At 38.7% G+C, this 20,328-nt stretch overlaps 1 protein-coding gene across 6 annotated transcripts in view; it reads left to right on the top strand.

Annotated features, from left to right (window-relative positions):
* Positions 1-20,328, top strand: part of GAS2 (growth arrest specific 2) — a 180,492-nt gene that overhangs the window by 90,775 nt on the left and 69,389 nt on the right. For all 6 annotated transcript variants that reach the window (XM_070782424.1, XM_070782423.1, XM_019955280.2 and 3 more), the window contains one exon: positions 12,787-12,928. In XM_070782424.1, the coding sequence (XP_070638525.1) occupies positions 12,787-12,928 (142 nt within the window). The remainder of the gene's footprint in view (positions 1-12,786; positions 12,929-20,328) is intronic.

Genomic DNA, 20,328 nt, shown 5'->3' with positions numbered 1-20,328 from the left:
CCCAGCTTTGTTGTGTGACAGCCTCTAGAGAGGGTCCTCTAATCTTCTATCCGCTCAAGCCTCTACTACTCAGGCTTAGTTCATAGTGTCTGACAGTCCTTAGGACCCCACTCTCCTTCTGTCACTATCTTGGGTTCTGAGAGGGAGCAAGACAAAGGTACCTGTTGCTTCTAAGACTCTGCTAAACCACTCCTCCACCATGCTTAATCCTGCTGTCCTGCAGGACAAAGAGCTTTGAGTCAGAGGGCTCAGCCTTGAGTCTTTGGGTTCAGCAGATATCCCTGAGAAAGGTGATCTTACAAAATAGAAGTAGAGTCACAGATGTAGAAAAACTTATAGTTACCAGGGAATAAGGTGGGAGGGATAAATTGGGAGATTGGGACTGACATATATACTCTGAAAAGTGAAAGTGAAGTCTCTCAGTCCTGTCGGACTCTTTGCGACCCCATGGACTATATAGCCTACCAGGCTCCTCTGTCCATGGGATTTTCCAGGCAATAGTACTGGAGTGGATTGTCATTTCCTTCTCCAGGGGATCTTCCCGACCCAGGGATCGAACCTGGGTCTCCTGCATTGTAGACAGGCGCTTTACCGTCTGAGTCACCAGGGAAGTCCCATATATACTCTACTATATATAAAATAGTTATCTAATAAGACAGAGACGGCACTGGTACCCCACTCCAGTACTCTTGCCTGGAAAATCCCATGATGGAGGAGCCTGGTAGGCTGCAGTCCATGGGGTGGCTGGGAGTCGGACACGACTGAGTGACTTCACTTTCACTTTTCACTTTCACGCATTGGAGAAGGAAATGGCAACCCACTCCAGTGTTCTTGCCTGGAGAATCCCAGGGACGGGGGAGCCTGGTGGGCTGCCATCTATGGGGTCACACAGAGTCGGACACGACTGAAGCGACTTAGCAGCCGCAGCAGCTAGTAAGAACCTACTGTACAGCACAGGGAACTCTACTCAATACTCTGTAGTGGCCTATATGGGAAAAAAATCTAAAAAGAATGGAGTTATATATATATATATATAAAACTGATTCACTTTTCTGCATGCCTGAAACTAATGCAACATTGTAAATCAACTATATTCCAATAACAAGTTCAAAAAATATAAGAGGGAGGAAGACACACAAAGTAGAATCTCAGTAAATGAGCTGCTAGCCCTGAAATGCTAGAGGAAAAGAGAGGTTGTCTAGAGTTCCTATGTATTAGATTAGGCAGAAAACTTTTTTGTGTACTTGTTTATTTTAATTATATCATTAGAATATTCTGAAATGGCACATTCCATTTTGTTACTTTGATAACCTAAATATGTGGGTCAAATAGGCCTGACTCTGAAAGTTGTTATAGGGGTAAAACAAATAACTGAGAAAAGAAGAGAGGCTACAGGCAAAGGAGAAAAGGAAAGATATACCCATTTGAATGCAGAGTTCCAAAGAATAGCAAGGAGAGATAAGAAAGCCTTCCTCAGTGATCAATGCAAAGAAATAGAAGAAAATCATAGAATGGGAAAGACTAGAGATCTCTTCAAGAAAATTAGAGATACCAAGGGAACATTTCATGCAAAGATGGGCAAAATGAAGGAGAAAAATGGCATGGACCTAATAGAAGCAGAAGATATTAAGAGGAGGTGGCAAGAATACATGGAAGAACTATACAAAAAAGATATTCATGACCCAGATAATCACGATGGTATGGTCACTCACTTAGAGCCAGACATCCTATAGTGTGAAGTCAAGTGAGTCTTAGGAAGCATCACTACAAACAAAGCTAATGGAGGTAATGGAATTCCAGTTGAGCTATTTCAAATCCTAAAAGATGATGCTGTGAAAGAGCTGCACTCAATGTGCCAGCACATTTGGAAAACTCAGCAGTGGCCACAGGACTGGAAAAGCGCAGTTTTCATTCCAATACCAAAGAAGGGCAATGCCAAAGAATGTTCAAAGTACCACACAATTGTACTCATCTCATGCTAGCAAAGTAAAGCTCAAAATTATCCAAGCCAGTGTTCAACAGTACGTGACCTGTGAACTTCCAGATGTTCAAGCTGGATTTAGAAAAGGCAGAGGAACCAGAGATCAAATTGCCAACATCCGTTGGATCATTGAAAAAGCAAGAGAATTCCAGAAAAACACTTACTTCTGCTTTCTTGACTATACCAAAGCCTTTGACTGTGCAGATCACAGCAAACTGTGGACAATTCTTCAAGAGATGGGACTACCAGACCACCTTACCTGCCTCCTGAGAAATCTGTATGCAGGTCAAGAAGCAACAGTTAGAACCGGATATGGAACAGCAGACTGGTTCCAAATTGGGAAAGGAGTATAGTGTCATATACGTCAAGGCTGTATATTGTCACCCTGCTTATTTAACTTATATGCAGAATACATCATGCAAAATGCTGAACTGGGTGAAGCACAAACTGGAATCAAGATTGCCAGGAGAAATATCAGTAACCTCAGATATGCAGGTGATACCACCCCATGGCAGAAAATGAAGATGAACTAAAGAGCCTCTTAATGAAAGTGAAAAGCTGGCTTAAAATTCAACATTCAAAAAACTAAGATCATGGCATCCCATCCCATCACTCTATGGTAAATAGATGGGGAAACAATGGAAACAGTGACAGATTTTATTTGGTATTGGGGGCGGGGGCTCAAAAATCACTGCAGATGGTAACTGCAGCCATGAAATTAAAAGATGCTTGCTCCTTGAAAAAAGATCTATGACCAACCTAGACAGCATTTTAAAAAGCAGAGACATTACTTTGCTGACAAAGGTCTGTCTAGTCAAAGCTATGGCTTTTCCAGTAGTTGTGTATGGATGACTTGGACTATAAAGAAAGCTGAGCACCAAAGAATTGATGCTTTTGAACTGTGGTGTTGGAGAAGACTCTTGAGAGTTTGTTGGACTGCAATCAAACCAGTCAGTCCATCCTACAGGAAATCAGTCCTGAATATTCATTTGAAGGACTGATGCTGAAGCTGAAACTCCAATACTTCGGCCACCTGATGCAAAGAACTGACTCCTTGGAAAAGACCCTCATGCTGGGAGAGGTTGAAGGCAGGAGGATAAGGGGATGACAGACGATGAGATGGTTGGATGGCATCACTTGCCTTCATGGACATGAGTTGGAGCAAGGTCTAGTAGTTGGTGATGGATAGGGAAGCCTGATGTGCTGCAGTTCATGGGGCTGCAAAGAGTTGGACATGACTGAGCAACTGAACTGACAGAGGTAAAAAGAAGGAGGACCGCTTTCTGCAGAATTAGCTGGGAGTTTTCATTTTCCTGCTGTTTAGTGTACATCATTTACTTATTTTCTGGATTCACTTTTTGAATTTATGCTATTAACTGAATACTCTGTTAGGAATCCTGCTGAACTAAACATTTTTAGTATGATCGAGTCACCAAAGGAAAAGTTTGCCACCCAATGACAAAATCCCGTTAGAAATCACTTTTCCTCTAGCTCTGAGTGTGGCGTGAAAAATCCCTCGCCATAGTATTTAAAACAACATCTTGGTTAAGGAAAGGGAATCATAATGGCCTGGTCAATTTGAAGGTGAAGTGTTTTGTGTATGCTTTTCCTCAAATATTTTAAAATTGAGATTTTGGGTTGCTCCATTTATTTTTTAAAGCCATGTTATCGGTATATGATTAACATACAATAAGCTGTACATATTTAAAGTAAACAACTTGATGAGTTTGGTTGTAAGTATACATCTATGAAACTATCATCACAATCTATGCCATAAATGTAGTATCACCTCCAAAAGTTTCCTCTGCCTTTATTATTATTATGTTCATTATCATTATTATTTACAAGAATGGGTGGCTACATTTCTAACCACACTAATGACCATGTGTACTAGTAAAAGCAGAGATTATTCGCATTATAAAAACTTTACTAATTTCACAAAGCAGCGATCGAAGGATTAAGACAACACATTACAGTGTTCAATTTGTAAATTTTGTTTTTTATCTTCCTTACCTACTTGAGTGCTATGAAATACTGTACACATACCATGAAAAAGAGAAAATAGGCTGAGAGATTATTCAGGTTGTTATTTTGTATGCAGCATAAAGTTAAACAGCTGAATACCCAAATGGATAGAATGAACATTTAAGTATAAATGTCTGTGTAAATTTCTCTTTGGACACATTTGAAGATTTTATTAAAATCTTAGTGGAAGTTCAATTGTACTTCAAAAACAGTCACCCAGTACACCCAAACAACACTAGCTTAGTCCTGTGTTGAAGCATAATAGTTGAAGGAAAAAAAAAAGGGAAATTCATCATTCTCATCTTATTTTGGCCAAAATTTTTGTTTTGACATAGTAAACCTTTATCTAGATTATTGTATGGGTGCTTCCTTCCCCTTTTACTTTTCCATGATGTTGAATTAGGACAGCATTATTGAATTAAGATAGCATTAACCAAAACTAGAAGTGATGTTTGGAGAGCTCTCAAGAATCACATTAATTTGTACACACAACAGATGCAGTTTGACCCTGACAAAATCCCAACACAAAGTTGCGAATTTTGTGTTTTTTCTACTGATAGATAATGATTTTTTATGTTTGATCCTAAATATTTATTTCTCAGGATTACATAAATGTCATTTTAAAAGCATCAACATCACTTCAGAAATGATTAACTAAAAGTTTCTAATTCTCTGCCATATTCCTTGCCTGGGAACCCTCTGTGAAGCTCTCTTGAGAGCTGTGGGCTTCTCTGAGTTCTGAAATGGGAGAATGAGACCACTTATTTTTGCTCTCATGGGTAAAACTTCCCTTTATTTTTCAACTACAAAGAGGTATCATCACTGTGAAATCCCTCCATTAATATTTCAGAAACCATGTCAGTTTCTGTGTCTAAAATATGCATGTTTGCCTTCTGCAAAGTAAAACACTCAGCAAAAATAGGTCAGTAAAACCTCAAAAATCTGTTTAATGAGAGTGTTTTGATATTCATTATTTTAAAAAAATTACTAAGAATTCAGCCTTTTTTTAAGACTGAAAAATTAAGATTAGCTTTATGATAAAAGTAAAAAAGAACTTTTGTTAATTTTGTTTGGGGCTACTATTATAAATAGTCAACATCAGAGGGAAGCTTTTTATTTTTATTTTTGAGTGCTTCATTTTGAACAAAATTTATGACTGTTTAAAAGAAATATACTTTGTGAATATTTCCTCCTATTTTAATTTGTGACATAATGAAATGTTACTTAAAAGAAAATATTCTTACACCGGGGTTATTAGTTAACTCATCCTATTTAAAGAACTTGACTCTTACTGCTAAGAATAAAATTTATTTTCATTTGAGTGAAACTTCCATCCAGACTTTAAAGCAGAATAAAAATGGGGCAAAAACTATCTTGCAAGAATCTTTAAGTGATCTGTTATATGCCTTAAGAAAGGGGAATGTCTAAACTTTATCCCTCCAGATCTAATCGGAGAAGGAAATGGCAACCCACTCCAGTATTCTTGCCTGGAGAATCCTGTGGACAGAGGAGCGTGGTGGGCTGCTGTCCATGGGGCCGCATGGAATCGGATATGACTGAAGCGACTTAGCATGCGTGCATGCGTTGGAGAAGGAAATGGCAACCCACTCCAGTGTTCTTGCCTGGAGAATCCCAGGGACGGAAGAGCCTAGTGGACTGCTGTCTATGGGGTCACACAGAGTCGGACACGACTGAAGCGATTTAGCAGCAGCAGCAGCCAGGTCTAATAAAATAGACCCCAGATGTGTTTTCTTTGAAAATTATCATCTAGTAAATAGTTTGAGTAAATTTTCTAGTTCAGGGCTTAGTTTGGGGGCTCAATTATTTCATCTAGACCAATCTCAAAAGGTATATCCTATGTCAGAAAAATGTAAAGTCTATGCCTAAGATCTCATCATGAAGTTATTAACCACAAGACCCTTTCCCTAGCACTTTTTTTAATGAGACCAAAAATGATAATACGACACTGCCCTTTCAGTATATTCCCTACTTTCATGTCACTGGGGTATACAAAGATTTGCTTTTAGCAGATCCAACCTTCTTGCTGTCTTTTGTTGACCCTTATTCAGTGTGAAAGCAACAGTTGCTCCTTCCCCTACAAGGCTGTGAAATCTTATAGTTGGGCAAGAATAGACAACAGTGAAAGTGAGAGTGGAAGACACTCAGTCTTGTCTGACTCTTGCGACCCCAAGGACTGACTATACAGTAAATGGAATTCTCCAGACCAGAATACCCAGGTGGGTAACCTTTCCCTTCTTCATGGGAGCTTCCTAAATCAGGGATCGAACCCAGGTCTCCCTCATTGCAGGCAGACTCTTTACCAGCTGAGCCACAAGGGAACCTCTAGACAATAGTAGTTGACCCTTATTCAGTTTGAAAGTAACATTTGCTCCTTCTCCTACAGAGCTTTGAGATCTTGTAGTTGAATGAGAATAGGCAACAGTGTACATTTTTGAAAACCTTTAGACAAAATCAAAATGTAGCATGGGATAGGGTTAATCATGGAAACCAGAGTGAAGCAGCTTTTTGGAGAGCCAAAAAAAGACCTTTTAGTGACTAAGTTGGCTTCAGGTGCAGGGGAATTTCATGATTTACAGCCTGTTGACATCTCCAGACAGACAGGAAGCCAATGAGTCGTACTTAAGTGTGTATTTCAGGATTGGCTGACTGTACCTTATACAGCTTGAAGTATTCAAAAGCCAGTATAAGCAGAGATTTGGGGCTTAGTGCTGATTTTCTATGTTCAGTGGCATAGCTAATTTTCAGCATTCCCAGATAAAGAAAAATCTCCAGGGCACAGTTTTCCATGTGTGGTGGTGTTTTCTACTTCATTGAAACTTTGTTTTGTTTTGGACATGGAGTGGAACCTGTTGGTACTTTAATAACATTTTTCATATTATTTCATTTTATTAAAATATTAAAAGGAAAAAAAAATTGTTCAACCCAACCAACCTGTTTCTAAAAGGTGGCATGAATCCACCTACAATTACAAATGAAATCGTATTTTCCAATTGACCTAATTTATATTTTCCAATATGATGTTTTCACTTATGATTGACTTTTAATTGGCTGTGAATTCTAGAGTGTTAAATTCCTCTAGCATCACTGCCCAGTTTATGTTATTCTCTTAAGAACATTAAATATAACAAAATGTTATACCTTGTTGGAACTAAGAATTTAAATAAGTCTAGAGGGATTAAAAAAGATTGCCTGTTGAAGTTCATCCAGTGAGTTAGTAGCAAAAATTAATTTATAACTTCTGCTATGCTTCAGCACTGAGATATTCCTGCTATCCCACAATTCTGAGAAAATTAATTTAAAGGAAGCCTATGTGAGTTTTTGAACTGTGGTGTTGGAGAAGACTCTTGAGAGTCCCTTGGACTGCAAGGAGATTCAGCCAGTCCATCCTAAAGGAAATCAGTCCTGGGTGTTCATTGGAAGAACTGATGTTGAAGCTGAAACTTCAGTATTTTGGCCACCTGATGCTAAGAGCTGACTCATTTGAAAAGACCCTGATGCTGGGAAAGATTGAGGGCAGGAGGAGAAGGGGACGACAGGGGATAAGATGGTTGGATGGCATCACTGACTCAATGGACATGGGTTTGGGTGGACTCTGGGAGTTGGTGATGGACAGGGAGGCCTGGCGTGCTGCAGTCCATGGGGTCATAAAGAGTCGGACACGACTGAGTGACTGAACTGAACTGATGTGAGTTTTTGGTAAAGGATACAAACAATAGTAACATAACAATATTGTAAATTTAAAAAATATTCACAATCTAAAAGCTGAAAGTTATGTTTTATGCAATGGTAATTTTAGGATTTCATGGCTGGGAGACAACATCTCAAGTGACTCTGAGAGAAGTGCTCCAAGGAGGCATGGGGAGGAGCCAGGTTATATATAAGTTTTACCCCAAAGGGCAAGTAGTCTGAACATCATGGGCTTACCGGTGGCCCATGGTAAAGATCCCGTCTGCCAGTGCAGGAGATGTAGGAGACACGGGTTCAGTCCCTGGTTCAGGAGGAGGGCATGGCAGCCTACTCCAGGATTCTTGTCTTGAGAATCCCATAGAGAGAGGAGTCTGATGAGTTAACTGCCCATAGGGTCGCAAAGAATCTGACATGACTGAAGTGACTTAGCACACACCCACAGTCTGAACATAAAACGATTGTTTTTAATTAAAGGAAGCCAGATATCTCAGGTTAAGGAATTTAGTGTTTTTCTTTTTTATGGGACGATGCAAAAGTCTGGGCTCACTGAAATCATGCCTTTCACATGCATCGCAGCTATCTAGGGCCAGTATCCTGTTTTTCACGTCCTGAACTTCCTTGGGGTTTCAGTCTAATGGCTGTTGGCGCACAGGTAATCCTTTCCTTCCTGAGTGCCCTTAGGGCTCAGGAGCTCATATTAAAGAACTAGAATTGCTGATGATTGTGACATCCATGTTTACTGATACAGCAGGAATATCCCATTTCTCATAAAAAACAAAACTACATCTTAATTATGAGACTTTCATTATATCATTGGATGGCATAATATATTAAAAAAAACTTAAAACTTCAGCAAAAGGACCTCAATGTTGCAGTTTCCTGGTTTGCAAGCTTTGATACATCAGTTATCAATAGCCATTTCAGAGGTGGTGCCCTGTGTCAGACACTGTACTGGGTATGTAATGGATACTGTTTTTATTCCTTCTAACTGTATTGAAACACAGGAATTAGAATTTTCACTTTTTAGTGAAATAAAACGGAGACTCATAAATGATGTATATCAAGATGCCCCAGTGGTCCAGACACATGGAAGACATTCAGTTTGCAGTTATTCTTTTAACTTTCCTCTTCCTCCCTCCTTCCTGCCTCCCCCCTCTCTCCCCCTCTTCTGCTACATCTTAAGGTGATTTGCTAAATGTAAAGAGTAGGTTAATGGCACAGTTATCTCAAGTCTGCCTCAGGGAAGAATGATACCCAGATCTCTAAGTGAATATTGTTGGTACTTGTCAACTGTATGAGACACTGGGTTGAGTAAAATGTAATTAGTGAGCTCTAGAAAGTTAAAAATGTATTTTAGTTTTGAATAAGGTTTAAAGTCTTCTAGAAGAACACTTTTTAGGGGTAAGGTACCTATTTAAATTTAATGTTGATATGTTTTATTAAAGTGATACACATTTAAAGATCCAAAACAATGAACTCTGATTCATCTCTGGAACCTGAACACATTGCTATAGGAGGATCCAGAGTTTTTTCCCCATTCAGACAGTAGCTATTAAGTACCTATTGTGAGCCAGGATTCGTACGACCTGCTGAGGTGGCTGTGAATCAGACAGTGGTCTCTACTGTTACAGAATGTGCAGTCAATTGCATGTTTCTACAAACGTCCTATTAACTGGCTAATCTGTTTAAAAGGTTTGAAATGTGATAGCGCCTAAAGTCTTTTCGCTAATGATTTATGTAACTAAAAATTACTCTGTTCACTAGAAGCAGTTATCAAAACAGCAATTATTATTTGAGTTGTGCCAGTTTAAACTGTTTTGTACCAAATTCTGGTATGTTTTCCAGCTCTCAAAGAGCACTTGACGCGTATGTAATGTCAGTTAAATGAACAAACCATTAGAACGGGAGAGTGATAATCTAAACTTTTACATTTAACAGTGTTTTTTTAATGTACTATTCAGTCATGCTAAGGTACGGGACATATTACCAACGTATTTATTCTCTCTCTATAGATTATTTACTTTGTAGGCAATCCATAGCCTATTTTTTTTAATTGCCAAGTTACTTTTTCCTCTTCTTTTTAACATGTGATCACCTGATTAAAATATCGGAGAAAACCTGAAGTCAAAAAACCTGTATCGTGTCTTTGTCCTTTTCCTAGCTAGTTCTGTATTTTCTCTGGGTCTGTTTTATTTATTCTATAAAACTGAAAGGATATAACTACATGAACTCAAAGATCCTCTAGAATTATCTTTGGTCTCCCCCACCTAGGCATTATAATATACAATTGATATGTATTGAGGAAATCAAATCAATTTCACATTTACTCTAAGGAAAATATGATTAGGAGAGAGGTGAATGCTATTAACAACTATATCTCTGTCTTTAAACTGCTGTGACATTTATAATTTACGGCATATAATTTTACCATATTGTCATTTTAAATTATTTTTTTTCTCTGTATTCATTTTCTTTCTCGCTAACACTATAAATGCTTTCATTATGTTGTTCCTAAGAGGATAATTGATGATGCTATGTAACCCATTCTACATTATTCTGAGTCCATAAAGGTATACAATTAACAGTGAATTTCTTCTCTATAAATTCATTTAAGAACTTTTATTTGGAAAGTTTGCTGTTTTCCACTTGACTCTGACTTTATTTCCATCATTAAAAAATTTATATTCAAAATAGGAGTTCAGTTATAGCACTAATATCATTAAAGCTAATAAATCTGAAATTTGAAGACAAAATTAACATGGTAATTCATGTTATTGACTCATCAATGTACTACATGGAGTCTTTTAATTTATTTTTGTAGGTTCTTATGAGTCTGTTCATATATATTTTCATATATAGCTGTAACTAACTTAATTACAATGACATCTGCATTTTTTTAATACCAGATGGACCTTTGTACATGAAAGTCTGGCCTTAATTTTGGTGTTTTCTCTTGGATCTTTTGGTCTGATTTCAGCCATGACTTTAAACAGACATAAGCATCCCCTTAGCCCATCCCTGCTCTTTGTATTTATAGTGTTGGAAGCTCTGACTGTGGCCTTCATTGTTACTTTCTGTGATGTACATATTGTCCTGCAAGATTGTATACTGACCCATGCAGTATTTCCTGATTCAACTGTGTATACTCTGCAGTCTAAGAGAGACTGCAGCAAATTTGGAGCAGGCCTATTTTCTGGTTTGTGGATTTTGTTCTTGTCAGGAATCTTGAAGGTGTTTTGTTATGGTGAAACAGTGGAGCTGGTCGTGGCTTCTGTGTATGTGTGCTCAGTGCTCAGTTGCGTCCAGCTCTTTGCAACCCCAGGGACTGTAGCCCGCCAGGCTCCTCTGTCTATGGGGTTTTCCAGGCAAGAATACTGGAGTGGTTTGCCATTTCCTTCTCCAGAGGACCTTCCTAACCCAGGGATTGAAACCCATGTCTGCTGCATCTCCTGCATTGGCAGGCAGATTCTTCATCATTGTGCCACCTGGGAAGCCCCTTGGCTGCTGTAGGAGCCCTTCTTTTCTGCAGATTCATCATCTATGACACACACTCACTGATGTATAGGCTGTCACCTGAAGAGTATGTATTAGCTGCTATCAGCCTCTACTTGGATATCCTCAACCTCTTTTACACGTTTCCAAGTTTTGGAAGCAATTAATAGAAAGTGATTGAAAGCACTATATAGAAACTGATTCATTAAGTACTAAATTTTGAGATATAATTAACTATTAAATACTTTTAAGATTTTATTTATATGCTGTATACTATATTATAAAGTATAAATCTCCTTTTACTATTAACAGATTTTAACCTCATTTAGAAAAGAAAAAGTATAGAAGATAAATTCCAGAGAATTATTTAGTGTTGCAATAAAATTATGTTAAAATGTTAATGACATTTCATTATAAAATGATGTATTGAGAATTAAAAATCTACTCAACAGATATTTTGACTTAAAATTTAACACTTTTGGTTTTCTAGAGTATAGGTTTCCTCTAAAAATTATAGCAGTATGCCAGTGACTAACAAAACTTTGGCAAATTCTTGACTACAGTCGTTTCCTAGGGTGCCTTAACAAAGTACCACAGATTGTGTGGCTTAAATAGAAATTTCTTTTCTTATAGTTCTGAGGTCAAGGTATCAGCAGGGTTGGTTTCTTCTGAGGTGCCTCTTTTGGCTGGTAGATGGTCATGTCCCTATATCTTCACATGGACATCTCTCTGTATTGTCTGTGTCCAAATTTCCTCTTCTTATAAAGATACCAGACATATTGGAATAGGCCCCACCCTAATGACCACATTTTATGTTAATTACCTCCTTGTAAAGATTCTATTTCCAAATACAGTCATATTCAGAGGTACTAGAAGTTAGGACTTTACACTGGGCTTAATGTTTGTGTCCCCCCAAATAGTTCGTTGAAACCTAATGCCTGCTATGATGATATGAGGAAGCAGGGCTTTGGGGATGAGGACAGAGTTCTCATGAGTGGGATTAGTGCTCTTATAAAAGAGACTCCACAGAGACCCCTTACCCTTTCTGCCACACAAGGTGACAGCGAAAAGACACAGCTATGAACCAGGAGTGCTTCCAAGATGGTGCGGTGCTGAAGAATCTGCCTGCAGTGCAGGGACTGTAAGAGATATGGGTTTGAGCCCTGGGTTGGGAAGATACCCTAGAGGAGGAAATGGCTACCCACTCCGGTATTCTTGCCTGGAAAACTCCATGGACAGAGGAGCCAGGCAGGCTACAGTCCACGGGATCACAAAAGAGACACAACTAAGCAACTGAGGACACTGAGCACGTATACCTGTAAACATGTAAACATATATGTGTGTGTATATATATGTATGTATATTTATGTATGTGTATGTATGTATGTATGTATATATATAAAAATTTTCTTCCTGCTTAAAAGGGTTACAATTTAAGTACCTACCAGAATGCCAGAAAAAAATTAATGTTATTTTGAAAAGTTAGCAGTTTGGTCTTGTGGTGTTCATAATTGAATGTATGTCAAGTGCATCATTATTATAAGTTATGCATGTTTACTTGTCTGGTGTCTTTTAAAAAGGTATGGTGTGGAGCCTCCTGGTTTGATAAAATTGGAAAAAGAGATAGAACAAGAAGAAACACTCTCTGCCCCTTCTCCTTCACCTTCTCCTTCTTCAAAGTCTTCTGGAAAAAAGAGTACAGGAAACTTATTGGATGATGCAGTAAGTAAAATTCATCGGGTTTCTTACCAGTACTTGCTCCTTTTTGAACTTCAGAACTCATTCTATTCAGTCTCCTCTCTGTCTCACCTCTACCTATTCCAGTGTTACTGCAATTTCTTTTAGAGTCCTATGAGAAAATTTATATCCTGCAATTTGTTTCAAGACTCAAAACTGAGCCACTTATCTTATTTAAAGTACAGCATCACTTAATTCTGCTGAGTAGTACCTTAAATTTTAGGATAGTAAGTCCAGCTCCTGAAAATTGTCTTTGAAAACACTTAAGCCTTGATACTATTGGTTCCTGCTCCCTTATTCATTGATAAGAAGTCTGAAGGCGTGGGATCTTAAGGACTGTTAAAGAAGGAAAGGCAAAATGCAATGGAGATGACAACTGTCCTTTACTGACTCTGCACCAGGGTGGGAGGTGGTCTGCCACTGTTCTTCAGGTGATCTTGTTAGGCAGGTTTTTTATTGAGGAATCTGAGACTTGAATTACCTGCTGAGAGGAAGAGAGAAGCTTAGATTGCAACCCTATTTTGTCTAACTCTCTGAGGTCACCCTCCCTCTACTTAACAGAGTCCTTGAGTCACCATTGTTGGCAGATTAGGAAATATTTTCATTACCTCCTCATACAGAAAACAGATTCTGGGTGTAACAGTAAACAGGATGAAGTAAAATTCCCTGGCTACTTCTGTTGTCTCTTAAGTCGTTCTTGGTCTTTAGTGGTGTGTCTGATTACATGTATGCATTTACTTCTCAGCACATTTGTTTGGAGTGTGAATGTCAGAACTGCCTCTGGGTTTTGTGAAAAATGGAAACCTTGGGGATGTTAGACTGAAGTATGTCTCACATACACGGATAAGATCCTTTGGTACAATATGTACAGTATGTCTCACATACACGGGGAGAGTTCTTAGAAGCTAGCACCAACCATGATGCCCTTTATGAGGAGTAGGCAGAACTGAAAAGGACAGCTGGCTCTTAGCTGAGAGTTTCTTTCCCTCGGGCCTGAACTGAAAAGATCTGGGGAAATGACTGATTGGTGCTGTTGGATATAGAAAGATTCCCCCACCTTTTATTCTCTTTTGTGTGACACTATAACCTATATTGCATATTTAGATGAACAGAAATATAACAATTTGTCTGACAGATTGAGAATTCCCATTTCTGCTAAGGGCAGCACATTATACACTTAGCCCATCAAGTTATCTTATCCGATACCAGTTTAATTTAGTTTTCCTATGTTCAGTCCACTCAGAAATGAAAGGATAGGCAGGGCACTTCAATATAATTCAGTCGTGTCTGACTCTGTGCGACCCCATAGACGGCAGCCCACCAGGCTCCCCCGTCCCTGGGATTCTCCAGGCAAGAACGCTGGAGTGGGTTGCCATTTCCTTCTCCAATGCATGAAAGTGAAAGGTGAAAATGAAGTCGCTCAGTCATGTCCAACTCTTAGCAACCCCATGGACTGCGGCCCACCAGGGTCCTCTGTCCATGGGATTTTCCAGGCAAGAGTACTGGAGTGGGGTGCCATTGCCTTCTCTGATAATGCACCTAAAAGGATGTTAAAATCACAGGAATGTTTTTAAAGATCAGTCACATGCCTTGCATCCTACTATTCCATTTTTATTTTGTAAGGTAGTTGAGTAACTTGGTATTAATAGTATGTAATGGCACATTATATATTGGTAAGAACAACTTTTCTTTTTTCTCAATTATACTTTTTTGATTAGACTTCATTTTTATTTTATTTTTTTTAATTTTATTTTATTTTTAAACTTTACATAATTTATTAGTTTTGCCAAATATCAAAATGAATCCATCACAGGTATACATGTGCTCCCCATCCTGAACCCTCCTCCCTCCTCCCTCCCCATACCATCCCTCTGGGTCGTCCCAGTGCACTAGCCACAAGCATCCAGTATCGTGCATTGAACCTGGACTGGCATCTCGTTTCATACATGATATTTTACATGGACTCTGTGGGAGAGGGAGAGGGTGGGAAGATTTGATTAGACTTCATTTAGAGTAAGATCTTCCTTTTAGTCTTTCTCTTATAAAAGTGTTTTTCTGGGACTACTCTGATCTTAGTCCTTTTCCTCTAAGCTGTTACCTTCATTCACTTTCTTTAAGGCATTATAGTCAGAGGTCTGGCCAGCATCACCCTTAACCTCCTTATGAATGAATTAGTGAATCAAATGAATATTTTAGTCCTCAAATTATGAGACCACTTTCTGGTGTATCTGACCCTGTTGACCACTCTGGTCTCGTAATTCTCCACAAGTATTATTGCTACCAGAAAGATCAACCTAAAGGGAATTCAGAATTGATTAAATTTTTATGGGAGCTCTATAATGTCCAGGGTAAAGCCCGCACTCATGTATGTGTCACATAAGGCCTCCATGTTGTGGCCGATTTTGTCTTTCCCAGCCTTTTTTACGCTCTGGGTTCATTCTTGCATAGTAATGTATCTATTGTAAACCTGTCCTCTAAGCCCAAATGCCCAAGGCTTATTTTATGCCCTGTGTTTTTCCTCATTTGCTGTCCTCACCCTGCTCACTTTTGGTTTCTACTTTTAGACACCCTTTCATCTTCTAAAATTCAGGCTGCACGGTCTTCTATAGAAAGTTTTCTTGGCATCTCTCATTCCCGGTAAAATTGACGAATGTGTCCTTGGTTCCTCAAGTGTTCTTATACATTTAGTGAAGTGTTTATCATGTTGGGCATAAATACCTGTTCTTCTCTAGGTACTGTCTTTGTTCTCAAAGACAAGGACCGTATTTTATTCAGCTATATCTAGTGCCATGCTAATTGGATACATTGTTAATGTGAGTAATCAAAGCTTGAAAAAGATTCTCCCTTTTTCTGTTTGTCTGGAATGGCCCTGTGCTCTGGAGAAAATGTGCATTTCTCAACTCTGCTGTAACTTAGCAGAAGGAGGAGGAGATGTTGCCCCTTGGGCTGTTTACCTGAGCCTGGGCAAAGTAGCTAGAATGGTTCCCTTTCTTCACCAGCTTATGTCCTGTGTGGCCACCCCTCATCCTTGAGAAGGGGAGAAGGACAGGGGAAGAAGGTGGTGAAACAACTACGAAAGGGATTTTGGAAAAGTTTTACCAATAATCCAGTTCAGAGCACATACATGAGTTAGGGACTGTCTTCAAAATGGCAAGACTCATTCTGTGGTTGCTCTCACTATGCCAGGCTCTGTTCTTGCAGCTGGAAACAAGGAAGGGGCTTTCTAGAAGCTTTAAACTCCCTTTACAGTTTTTCAGGGTTTGGGAACATAACCGTCTGTATAGTTAGGGGGTTTTCATCGAATGTAGGAAATGTGCTAAGTGGATTCTTATGTATTGTTGCCAGCTAGAATGCTGTGTGTGTGCAGTCCTCAAACCAGCATTTCTCAAAGAATGTTTAATCAAACACTCACACCACCAGATGGCCCATGGCATGAATAATTCCATGGGTAGGTTAGTTTAAGAAATACAGCTTACTGTAGTCCCTACCTAGAGTTTGGCAATGCATTCTGGCGTATGAAAGGCACTAATGAGTTCTATAATAAGATCTTGTTTAACCTGGAATTTTCCATGCCTCTTTGGCCACAGAAGCCTCTTAAAGTCTCCTTCATACTACACTGGGGAAACTGCACTGAAATATTTGCATTCTGTTTAAGTGAGAGTTTTTCACCAAAGTGTTTTATGTCAGGGACAGTAGAACAGAGAGAAAAACCATTTGGGCCTCACTAATGGTTTAAATCAGAGCTTCATATGTCAAATATGAAAAGGAAATAGTTCATATGGCAACTGCTTCCCTGCATATGAGGCATAGATAGCCATTGGGGAGTTGCAATTCACATACTCCAACATGTGCTTTAGAATGGGGGTATAAAAATATTGCTTGCAAAGTTCCTGTCTTTATTTAATAATATTGAATATTTATACTCTAGAGATATTATTTACATCAAAAAAGAGGGAAAAAAGAATAAAGAAGAATAGTGAAGAAGAAAAAGAAAAAAGTGGAGAAAAGAGTAAAGAAAGAAGGAGGGGAAAAAAAAAAGAGACACAGACCCGTGTTAAAACGTCATATTCCAGTGAATAGTTCCAACAATAACTGCCAGTTTAGAAACTTTCAATGCATCTTCACATTTCCTTGTTTGACTTAGCAGATTTGTGGAAAATTGGGGGAAAAAATAGGTGACCCTTAATGTGGGTAATACATCCCACCTTCTTTAATCAAGCAAGACATCCTAAGAGGAACAGAACACAGTGGAGTCATTCAGATTAATTTATTCCCCAGATGTCCTGATAAAGTGACTCAGCTGTGATAAAATGATGGGGTCAGATTTAGTTCCCTTGTGTTGAGCCTGTTCCCACACAATGAGTTGAATACAGTTCTAAGAAACCAGTCTTACTTTCTTCCTCTTCTCCATCGACTTCCTCAGTCTGGGGATGAGAGATAGTATAATTCTGAGTAATCAGGCTCCTCTTGAAATCCCATTTCAGCAGAATACTGGCTGGGTTCCTGGCCAAAAACAGAACACCTGCCAGACTGACTTATCCCAAGGTAATGTAAGAAGCACAGGTGTCATCAGTCACTGTTTACTTAACAATATATTCCATTACCCACAGCCTGGCCTTGTCTCTTCCATTTCTGCCTCCAGCTCTCACACAACTACACAAAAGCCCGTGATTAAAAAAAAAAAAGCAAGTGTATTTTCAAAGCTTAGGAAGACATTAGAGAAGGACAGACCACTTGAGAAAATGTTTCTTGTATTTTATTTCATTTGATACCAACAGTTTCTGTATTTTGTCTAAAAACACTTCAAGATGGAAATACTTTCCATACACACTTGTGACTGTCATTTCTTAGCAGAGGAACCACTTGAATAGCAATTTAATGTCTGTTCAATTACTAAGCTGCAGAAAAGCTATGCCAAACATGAGTTTCTTAAGGTTTGGGCCATGTGCTTTTATGATGCTGATTGTTGGATATTTTTGGGGGGAGGTGGCCAAAGTCCTTCTCTTTTCCTCCATCCCTTCTCCTCCCCCTCCTTTCCTTCTTTTATCATGGAACTATTGTGGTGCTAAGAAAAGCTGTACTACTTCTAGCAATTGTTTTCAATAAACCCAATGTATTTACATATTTATTTATAGTTTTAAAACATGTTTATAAACACATATAAAAAGAGATACACATATTGGAATACTTAAAATGTCTACAACAGTACACATTCATTGGTCCTGTAACCTCACCTCCACCCCAGACTATGGTTCTGCATCATAGAAGGGAATGTCGTACTTCTTGTTCTATTATCGCCATCTTGTTCAAGAATATCTCTTAAAAAAAATTCCTAGGGATAGAATACTATTAATACTGGGGAAGTGGGTAGATGTATCAATAGCCCAAGTATCGTGCGGTAGGAAAAACTCAGAACTCAAAGACATGGGCCTAATCACTAACATAATTAGGTATGTCACTTTTTCAATGAAGGCCATCTCTAAAATTCTTTGAATCCAGTTGATCTGTCACACTAATTTGCTCTTGTGTCCTGTCTAAGTCCCTGTGCTTATTTATTCAATGTGTATTTATTGAACACATATTATATGCCATTAAGGCATTGTGTTTTATTTCAAGGATTAAAAACTAGAATGAAGTACTATCTCAGTCCTCAAGTAACTCACAATCTGGCAAAGAGACATGAAGGTGGACCAGCCACTGAGATGCAATGTGCTGTAACACAAACAAGTAACAAGAATTGTAGGTTTCTATGTTGACAGAATTAGGAATTCTAGAAGGAGCTGATGAAAATATATATCCTGAAATTGGTTCTCTTTTTCCCAGCAGTAGTGTTGGTTCTCCTTTCTAGGCATCCATGAGACATAATTGTATAGTTCTCTTTTTTTAAGATTTTTTTTTTTTATGTGGACCATTTTTAAAGTCTTTACTAAATTTGTTACAGTATTGCTTCTGTTTTGTACTTTGGTCCTTTTGGCCCTTGAGGCATGTGGGATCTTAGCTCTCTGACCAGGGATCGAACCCTCATTCCTTACCTTGGGAGTGCAGAGTGTTTAGCCACTGCACCACCAGCAAAGACCCCATAATTGTATAGCTCTTAAGATAAATTTTGCTTCAGGATCCCCCCACTTTTTCTAGCTTTCCCCTTTAATGTCTTATGCTTTCATACTTTCTGGAGCCTCACTTGTTATAGGGAAAGCAAGTGGTGTAAGTTCTTTATTCCAGCATGCAAGTGAGTTCCTGTGTTATCTTCCCACAGTTTTTGCTTAGTGGAGTGCTGATTGAAGTCAGACATCAAACTATTTGAAGAAATGATTGAATTTCTTTGATGACAAAATTCTAGGAATCATGTCTTTGTGGAAGTAAGGATTTGGATGAGGGGTATCCAAGCCAATTCCTCAGAATCTAAATTTATTCTATGCAGCTTCTCAAATGTAGGTTGAGCATGATTTAGATCTGCCATCTATGGAAACTTTGACTCAATACACAAGGTATTATTTTGCATTGTCTGGTTGCGAAAGTGAAAGTCACTCAGTTGTGTCCGACTCTTTGCGACCCCATGGGCGATACAGTCCATGGAATTCTCCAGGCCAGAATACTGGAGTGGGTAGCCTTTCCCTTCTCCAGGTGATCTTCCCAACCCACGGATCAAACCCAGGTCTCCCTCATTGCAGGTGGATTCTTTACCAGCTGAGCCGCCAGGGAAGCCCAAGAATACTGGAGTGGGTAGCCTATCCCTTTTCCAGCAGATCTTCCTGACCCAGGAATCAAACTGGGGTCTCCTGCATTGCAGGCAGATTCTTTACCAACTGAGCTATCAGGGAAGCCTCTATTGTCTGGTTGGTTGGTGACTTTAAGAGAGGACAGGTATGAGACACAACATGGGAGGTTCCCAACAAAAGAAAACATAAATAAACCTTATTCCTAAGATCATGGACTATATATCGTCTTTAGTAGTCACAACTATTTATAAGCATTTTGCATTTATCATTTAGTATTTGTATTTTTTAAAGAGTAGGGAGAACCCCATGGACAGAGAAGCCCTGCAATCTATAGGGTCACAAAGAATCAGACATGACTGAAGTGACTTAGCATGCATGCACATGGAGATAAAACAGAGAAAATTTGATAGTCAGACATGGATTCTATAAAATACATATAAACTGTAAGATACTGCTATGAGAATAGGTCTTGGAAGATGGGAATTACCGAGGAGTGAATTGCCAGATTAGTCTGGATGAATTAAAGATGACAAAAAGAGTTCAAAATAGGGTGAAGCAGTAGTCTCATTTTAAAATAATAATAACATTTAAACTCTCATTTATTTTGAAAATGGGTAAAATTAATATTAAAATTATGATAGGGAAGCATATACACTATGTTAATAT

The sequence above is a fragment of the Bos indicus genome, chromosome 29 (assembly GCF_029378745.1).
Source record: "Bos indicus isolate NIAB-ARS_2022 breed Sahiwal x Tharparkar chromosome 29, NIAB-ARS_B.indTharparkar_mat_pri_1.0, whole genome shotgun sequence".
NCBI lineage: Eukaryota > Metazoa > Chordata > Mammalia > Artiodactyla > Bovidae > Bos > Bos indicus.
This window is presented reverse-complemented; position numbering and strand designations above follow the sequence as displayed.